Source organism: Lutjanus erythropterus, chromosome 14 (genome assembly GCF_056507025.1).
Source record: "Lutjanus erythropterus isolate fLutEry1 chromosome 14, fLutEry1.hap2, whole genome shotgun sequence".
NCBI classification, from domain to species: Eukaryota; Metazoa; Chordata; class Actinopteri; order Lutjaniformes; family Lutjanidae; genus Lutjanus; species Lutjanus erythropterus.
Window position 1 is genome coordinate 35,253,517 of NC_139330.1, and position 9,483 is coordinate 35,262,999.

Below are 9,483 nucleotides of genomic sequence, written 5' to 3' on the forward strand. Positions count from 1 at the left end.
CTCGCCCGGTGATCAGACGCGCGGTGCCAATTACACCGTGTATGCAAATGAGGATGACGTCACGCTGAGAGGCACATTCGCTTGTTTTTGTGACAAATTGTCTCATTTTACAGAGAAACTGTTAAGTGGGTCTGATCTTCTAATTGGACTCCTCCTCTCCGCCCGCCGTGCCCTCTAATTACCGCCCCCCCTCCGGTACCTGAATGCATCACACACACAACCACACACACACACACACATTCAAAGAGAGAGAGAGAGGGAGAGAAAGAGAGAGAGAGATTGATCAGTAGTAACGTGTCTCTGCTGCTCACTTGCTTTTGTTACTCCACAGTCCACCGGATGGGTTCGTCTCGTGCCTTGTTGTGCGTCACCCTGGAGAAGTGTCTCGTGGACGTGTTGGGACTGGAAGACACAAGTGTCCCTGCAGCCTGCAGCAGCTCAGTGTCCAACATGCGGCTGGAGAGACACCTGTGATCCGAGCTGCGGATTGTCTCTGTGTGTCCAGCTTCACCTTAGCCTGTCCCCGCTCTGTCTCGCTCACACCACTCCAATTGTGTCCATGACCTCTAAGGAGGACTCCAAGTGTCCAGCAGCGGTGCTGGAGGAGCGGAGGCGCAGCCCGCTGGATCAGCTGCCGCCGCCGGCCAACTCCAACAAGCCGCTGACGCCTTTCAGCATCGAGGACATCCTCAACAAGCCGTCCGTGCGGAGGAGCTACTCCCTGAGCGGAGCACCGCACCACCTCTCCCCCGGAGACAAGCTGCCCTCGGCGGGTCACAGCCTCACCGGCCGGCCGCTGCTCAGTCAGACATCCCCGCTGTGCGCGCTGGAGGAGCTGGCCAGTAAAACCTTCAAGGGCCTGGAGGTCAGCGTGCTGCAGGCTGCCGAGGGTAAGACGCTGATTTATACACTTCATTGTTCTGCATTTGTGGTAACGTTGTACTGCAATATATACAAATATTTTCTTTTCCGCAAACTGTTTTTGAAAGAAAGAAAGAAGAAAGTTGGAGTCCGTGTGAGAGAAACACGTGCACATAAATTGTAATTTATTTGTAGTCTTTTATTCATTTCTGACTCCAGAATAATTCTGCAACTTGTTTTGTGGAAAAAAAAAAAAGGTGCACCGGGTCTGATTACATTTACGTTATTATTATTAATTTCATAAAACACTTAAGACGTGTAACATTATGGTATTAATAAAAATGTTGTTTTAATTGAAATATAGGCCAAAAACGTATACTTAACTGTAGTTTGTTTTTTTCATAGGATTGGACAAACAGCGATACTGAAAATTGATTTTGAAATAAATATAAGCTACAGTTATTGCCATAAAAATTAAAATTATGTATAGTAAGGTCTAATCTAAGTCACAATCAGAATTGGTCTCAAGGCCAAGTAAGTTTTCACATACAAGGAATCTGCTGTGACACAGTACTAAAAATATAAGGCAAATGTCGATTAAACAGCATAAATAGAAAAATGGAGAATAGACAATAGCACAAGTTCAAAATGTAAATTTCAGCCCTGTTTTATTGATAGAGAACAACAGTGGAGGGTTTTGTGATTAATCAAACCAGGACTATTTGGTGTAGTAACATGTAATAATGTCAGCAAACCCTTCAAACTGCATTTTCTTTATTTTAACAAACAACAGTTAAATTACAGGAAAATGAGAGAAATGTGATCTTTGGAAAGAATAACTAAATCTGTTGAAACAGTATTCACAATACGGAAGAGAAATGATGTTTATGAGCTACAGCTGATGACAGGGCTGCACAATATGGTAACAACAAATCATACTGTGATTATTTTGACAAATGATGCGATATGATTCGCGATTAGCGATAATTTAATTTTCACTAAAAAAAAAAAATATATTAAAATCATGTTGTTGTGACAAATGTTTGGGTGTGAACCAAACATATTTTTTTACATCTGGAGATCAGGATTTGTAGTCCAGGACATCTCTGCAGCACCACAGTACTTTATTTTAATGCTATTTATGACACATTTTACATTTACCAATCAATTAATCAACAAATAAATAAATGATAAAAGCAGCTCCTGTTATTTAGATATTGCACTTGGTCATATTGTGATTTTGACAATGTTTTGATTAATGATTCAGTACGAATGACAAGGCTGAAAAACATCTGGTCAAATATTTACTATCATTGTTATTATTACATTATTACAAGTCAGTTATAGTAGGCAGAATGTGACTGGAGTGGAGTTTTTGGACACAGGTGGGTTGAATTGACATTTATCTTATTTTTCCACCTCATCTGACCTACTCCATCCCTGTGTCTCAGGCCGGGACGGTCTGACGCTGTTCGGCCAGAGGAACACCCCTAAGAAACGGCGAAAGTCCCGCACTGCGTTCACCAACCACCAGATCTACGAGCTGGAGAAGCGCTTCCTGTACCAGAAGTACCTGAGCCCGGCCGACCGGGACCAGATCGCGCAGCAGCTCGGTCTGACCAACGCGCAGGTCATCACCTGGTTCCAGAACCGGCGGGCAAAGCTCAAGCGGGACCTGGAGGAGATGAAAGCGGACGTGGAGTCCGCCAAGGCCGCGGGCACCGTGGCCTTCGAGAAGCTCTCCAAGCTGGCCGAGCTGGAGAAGTGCGCGGCCGCTGGAGGGATGGGCGGGGGGTCAGTGTCAGCGCCGGGCCACACCGAGCCCGACCCGGCCTCCTCCAGGTCCCACCATCACGACACCAGCGAAAGCCTCGACTCCAACAGGGCGCACATGTCGCCTCCTTCGCCCGCATCGTCGTGGTACACAGACCGGCTGAGCGTTCAGTGCTGCTCGGAGGACGAAGATGAGGAGATTGACGTGGATGACTAAAGTGAAGACAGCAGTGAGTTGTGCCAAATAACGCGAGAAACTCTGGTTTAATACGAGGATTTCATCCTTTACGCACGGACACGCAGCGATGCGTCAAACTATCAGAAACAGCAGATTTGGTGAGAGAGGTGCCATGAAAGGCCCACTGCTGTCTGTTGGACAGGCGCGCGCTCAGAAAACGGTGGCACGTGACAGACAGAGAGACATTCAGAAGGAAAAACAAGGAAGCAAACATGCAGGTGCAGAAATACACGAGCTGGTTGGTTATTCTGGTTACAATCACTGAAATATTTCACCAGGGGCGGATCTAGAGAAATATTCATGGGGTGGTCAGAGGGTGGCATGGAGTCACATCAGCCATTCTGAGACTAATCATGTCCCACCAAAAACACTTTAAACATTATAAATCCCGGCAGTCTTAATTCCAATTTTTTGGAGAAAATCTATTCTTATGTGTAATTTATGAAACCTTTTGGTTTGCTTTCATTTTTTAAATTCTTAGACTTGCTCTGTGCCAGAAAACACTCTTTTCCCAGACAAGAATTCACAACTTCAAATAATTCAAATCTAAAACTAACAATACTGACTGATAACATAGGTGTAAAACACATGCCACTATAAATCTTCCTCTTTTTTTTATTACCATATTTTTACTGAAAATGTTGGCCCTTAAAATTTGCGAGTTGAGTCCCAGATTTCCATCAACTATGTCAGTTTTTTTTTTTTTTTTAAAGTTGTGTCCAGATTTTCGGGCAGATTTTTTACAAAAATATGTTTTTTTCAGACATAAAAAGGGTTAGCTATACCCTAAGGACCCCTGTCTCACTTCCTGCTTTAAAAAATGTAGGAATACTGCTCAAACACTGGTGAACTTTCTATTTTTTTTGACAAATTAATTAAATAATATTTCTATCAGTGTCTCAACCATAATATGTCAACTCTGTAGCCCTTCTATATCAAAGCTAAATAAGAATTAACTCCGTAAAGTGTCAGCCCCTTTCAGATTTTCTATCTGACGAAGTTGATGTCTACATTTCATAAAAATTTCATCACAACGAGGCTGGCCCATTACAAGGTTTAATCACCAAGAGTTTAATCTTTTAAAATATATTTTCCAGCATAACTGAGGAGCAAAAATCACAGTACTGTTTTCGCCCAATTCTAAAGAATGAGTGATATACATGTTGATTCAATCACAAACAATATAATATAAAGGAGTATATAGAGTATAAAGAAATAGAAATATAAACACTTTTGTTTTTGTTCCCATTTTTCAGGAGTTGAAGTAAAAGATCTCAGACTTCTTTTGTCTACACAAAAGTTTTGGGGGTTTTTTCTGTCAAATTTTGCTCACAGATTTGTTAAAAATCGGTGTTAGTCAGTGCTTCTCTTTTGCAAGAATAATGTAGCTACTAGTTTTTTCCCAAGAGGGCCAAGTCATGACTCACCTGACTCTCTGGCTGGTATTCGTTGCCTCCGTTGGTTGAGTTTGTTAGGTTTGGTCATGAGGAGCGATTGGTTAGGGTTAGAATATCAATCAGAGGCAGAGTAGGGCGGGTCATGACTTTGCCCTCCTGGGAATAAAATGTGCTATCTGTAACCTTCTGTGAAACAGTATGGTTCAGAGCTTACTAAATGTGTTTGTGAACACAATTTGAGAGAAATAAACCTTAAGTGTGCACAGAATAAGTCTGAGATCCTCAACTCATGTTGCATTTATGTTTTTGTTTAGTGTACATATTTAAGTATATTTAATTACAATCAATCGCACATATCAATATTTGCTTTTAAAGCCACTAAATGATGGTATTTTAACTCAAAATATGATTGCAGTGCATAAATAAATTTCTAATGCAGCATCAGACATTTTTTTCCAAATACATGTCTTTGATTGAACATAAGCCCACACTGTAAAAACAAACTATTTGTTTTAACTTAAAAAAGTCAATATCCAAGCTGCCTTAAAAGCTTAAGGTGACTGAAATTGAAAAGACAAGTTGAGGTAATTTGTAATGATTCAAAACAAATAAATGTTTCTAGTCAAATACACCTGATATTAATTTAGTTGTGGTTGAGAAATCAAGTTCAATAAACTTAAGATGTGAAGGTTAACCAACAACTCTCCAGTCACAAACATTATTTAAAAAACTGATTTCTTTTACATTTTCTCAGTTTGAAGAGTAACATCTTCATTTCACAGAAAGAACATCCAGCTGCTCCTGTTGGAGACACTTTGTTCAAAAACTGCTCCCAGTCAATTTATTCAAGTCTAAGGAGGTAGAGAATGACTTCAGCAATAATACTCATTATTTATATTCAATCCATAAAAAGTAAGTGTGTCAGGAGAGTTTTCAATGCATGCTGGGAAGTCTGTTAATATATTGATCATATTTCGTTAGAAACATGATCAAAATTTAGTTTCAAGTTAAAGGAACTCAATAAGTATTTTGAAAATAAATACTAGAAATGTTGAGTTTAATTAACTTAATGAATGATTATAAATAAAACTTGTATATTTACATTAATGTAATCAGAAAGGATTAGTTGAATCCACTAAGCTCTTGTTTTGTTTTTGGGGTTTTTTTTTTTGTTTTTTGTTTTTTACAGTTTAGCCTAACATGTGCCAAGAAAATGTCATTAAATTATATGTGCTAATTTCTGCTTTTTAATGTTTACTTCTTTTTTTTCTAAAGTACTGCATTTTAGGAAAGTGTTGACTCCTGCACTTAGACACTGGAATTTTGTAAATTTACAGCCAGCCACAACTTGTTATATTGTTTGAATTATATCCTCCAAAATGGTGTGGCAGTAAGGGTGGCCTGATATCTGCCCCCCACCCCTCTAGATCCGCCCCTGATTTCACCGCATGTTTCATTTGCTTTTATTTTGAAATTGATGAAAGGCTTCTACAAATCATTTTTATAAGCTCCAGCCTGTTTTCAGCTTTTTGATAGTTATGAAATGATAATCACACAGAGAACACGTGTAGCTTGTAATAAATAACGATTTAATATATTTATAATTACTTGTACACCATTTAAGTGCCTTTGAACGCATTAACTGTACAAATTGTAATTTAACATTGTAATATTGACGATTTAAAATAATAAAAAAAACACATTTTCAGCCTTTTGCATATTTCTATAAATGATCTACATGAAATACAGTGAATTTTGTATTTCTACTGGAATCATTTTCTCCTCATATTTCTTTTACAAGTCAGTTCCCAGTGTCAGAGCTTTCTTTCTGTTTTGGAGGATTGTGGCGCAGAAAAAGCGTCGTTTGCCAAAATCCATTTACAACAGCAACTTGCCTTCTGACCTCCTGCGTGTATTTTCATTTTTCTCTGTGAGAAACACAATCTGGAGGCCCTGAAGTGTGTGTGTCTTTTGTATGTGTGTGTGTGTTCCCTCAGGGGCCGCTCTCCAGCAGCGCGCAATACGGAGACAAGCGTCTCTCCGCTCCGCACCGTCCGGCGGCTCTGAGCGCACAAAGGCGGCCGGAGGAGCGCGTTTCAGAGGCCATATGGTTTCAGGATTCTCCGCTCATTTACGAGACACATTGATGGATTGACTCAACCCGTCTATTCAATAATGTTAGCCTGCTCTCTGTCGCACACAATGCAGACGCACTCGCTGCTTTAAAACACGTCCATGAATGTAAATGTGGTTCAGTGGGCCGGCCGGAACGCTCAAATAATTGACTGTCACACACTTCATCTGCTCTCCATCAGCTGTCTGCAACATTTAACTTCTGAAGTCAGCAGTTATTTACAAAGAAAAACATATATATGGCTGAAATTAAAACAATACCATGTCTGCTTCTACACAAAATTACTGACACAATTTGGAACATTTTCATCAGTGACTTAATGTAGCGACGCAAATGTTACAAAAGCCGCAAAATTCGTTTCTGATTTTCATATTTTCACATTTCCGTAATTATTTCCGTTATTTCTGTTGATGTGTTCATAATGAAAAAATATTTTTAAAAGTGCTTCCCATTTTGCTGAAAAATATCTGAGCTCAAGCTTCACTTTCCCTGCAACTTTTAACTGCATCTCATCTTTGTCTTATCATTGCGCAGCCAAATGGAGAATTTCCATGAAAACAAACCAGATATTTATTATTTTTATTTTATTATTTTATTTGTTCAATTTATTATTTATTATATTTCTGTACATGATGTTCCCTCTCTGGTACTTAATAATCTAAACAGGCCATAGTTAAAGAAATTGCGGGATGTAAAAATATGGGGAATATCCAATATCACAATAACAAAATGACTAAATACCGTACCGGACTGTGACGATATCTGCCATCATATGAGCGCAGCTGTGTTTTTGTTTTGGAGTTGTACCTATATAATTCAGACATTCATTGCCAAAGACAATTCCATAATTCATGCTGATATTTTTTTGCGGATGCTGGTGTCATGTCTGCTTTTATTTGATTTTATTAAAGAAGGGAAACAGAAGCACTTCTTTAAGTTAAAAGGAAAAACAAATACGAAAAAATGCTTTTCACATCAGATTAATTAATAAAGGACATTTTTTCAAGTATGATTTTTCTTTGTTTTTTAATTATTGCACCATGGTATTATCTTACTGTGAGTTTTTGTTGTTGTTATATCCCTAATAAATTATGATAATGACCAACCCTAAAAACACCAACATTCATATGAGTCGTCAGTTCATTTTTAAAATACATTCTAAGTTGAAGAACTGTATGACACATTTCTCACCCCTTCATTCATAAGTTTATAAATAGAAAAGATAAAATATTTGTTTCCTCCATCGTCATGGAAGGGGCGATATTTTAATTTTCTTTAGGTTAATCTACAGTGGGTAAGATTGCTGTCCAGGTGGACAGTAGGACAGTAGGACAGGCGCGCTGGAGAGGATATTCTATAGAAGTGTTTTAGCTTTTCATAGTGAACATGGACCACAGTGTGTGGGGTTTCTTTAAAGGGGAAGATGTGGGCCAAACACACACACACACACACAGAGAGAGAGAGAGAGAGAGAGAGAGAGAGAGAGAGAGAGAGAGAGAGAGAGAGAGAGAGAGAGAGAGAGAGGGAGAGAGAGAGAGAGAGAGAGAGAATCATTTATTCAATCGGGCGGAAAATTGAAGTTTGATGCATGGCCCCCTGCTTAAACAACTGGACCTGACACCGCCCTCCCTCCCTCCCCCCTGCTTTTTCTGCCTTTTTTTCCTGGTGGACCTCTGAACAACTGGCTGCTACCATCTGAGACCTGCCAACACCCTGACTCATATAATATATCTATATACAGTCCAAATGATCATTGTCATTCAGCTGTATTTAAAGCCTACAGTTTTTTATTTGTTTATTTTACAGTAGAAAGTATTTAATTCAAATATTGAGGATAATTTTAGTTTCACTTATTGTTCTTGCAATTATGATCCTATTTTCCAGGCAGATTTACATACAATAATAGAGAGGTATGATAATACCATGAGAAAAAGTCCACAATACAATATTCATTGCAATATTAACACAGGAATGACTTGAAAAAATGTCCTGTCTTAACTAATGATGACTTGATAAATTCAGCATTTTTTGTTCACTGAAAATTAATTTCTATTTTTTATTTAAATAAAATGGAATAAAAGTAGCAGCTATAACCATGTGTTTAAAAAAAAAGGGGGCATGAATTGTCTTTAGCACTGAATGTTTAAAATATATATGTACAACTGTAAAACAAAACAATGCAGCATTCAGCAATCTTTTTATAAAATAAAATGAAAATTATAAAATAAAATAATTAACCATGTAATATCATAGTGGATATCACCACAGGCTGTTATAGAGACATTTTGTTATCACAATATTCAATATACACAATTTACACCCCCAAATACCACTACTACTACTACTACAAATAATAATAATAATAATAAGAAGAAGAAGAACAAGAAGAAGAACAAGAACAAGAAGAAGAACAAGAAGAAGAAGAACAACAACAACAACAACAATAATGATATGATAATATACAGTAATACTGTTGTAGAAAATAACAATGATCAAAGGTATTCTTATTATTATTACTGGTATCATCATTATCATTATCATTATCATTATTTTTAATATTAAAATATCAATACATTGTTGATTATTTCTGTCATTAAAATGATAACACACACTGACTGTTTGTGCACCATGCTTTGAGCAGTTGTATCCAATAATCATTCAACACATCACCATCACCATCATCATGATCATCATCATCAGTCTTCTTCATTCAGAACACACCTGTACTGTACTGTATTTCACTGTACTGCACTATACTGTACTGTACTGTTACTGCTGTGCTGAGTGTGTGTGTCTGCTGCAGCTCTGTCTGAGCAGCAGTGTGTGTTTAGCAGGCGTGTGCACTGCTGTGTGTGTGTGTGTGTGTGTGTGTGTGTGTGTGTGTGTGTGTGTGTGTGTGTGTGTGTGTGTGTTTCAGGACGGAGCTGGAGAAATGAGCTGCCTCTGCCGCAGGGCACAGCTTGATTGATCACTAAATAGGGTGGATTTGAAAGTTTTAGTTATAACGTTCCTGTAGAGCCCCTTAACACTTCAAACTTCAATTTTACGGGCTATTGAACTAAGCGTGTCCCTGACAAAAT

The 9,483-nt window shown here is 38.4% G+C and overlaps 1 protein-coding gene across 1 annotated transcript; it reads left to right on the forward strand.

The window, feature by feature from the left end:
* The first annotated feature begins 300 nt into the window (after positions 1–300).
* Positions 301–3,985, forward strand: lbx1a (ladybird homeobox 1a). The gene is made up of 2 exons (XM_084735732.1): positions 301–890; positions 2,313–3,985. The coding sequence occupies exons 1-2, from the start codon at positions 560–562 to the stop codon at positions 2,849–2,851; spliced, it is 870 nt and encodes a 289-aa protein (XP_084591858.1). The 5' UTR covers positions 301–559; the 3' UTR covers positions 2,852–3,985.
* Positions 3,986–9,483: the final 5,498 nt, after the last annotated feature.

Bases quoted from the DNA above. Each gene is read 5' to 3' on its own strand.
- lbx1a (XM_084735732.1), top strand. From the start codon at position 560: ATGACCTCTAAGGAGGACTCCAAGTGTCCAGCAGCGGTGCTGGAGGAG. The intron at 891-2,312 runs GTAAGACGCTGA...CCTGTGTCTCAG, and splicing joins CGTGCTGCAGGCTGCCGAGG to GCCGGGACGGTCTGACGCTG.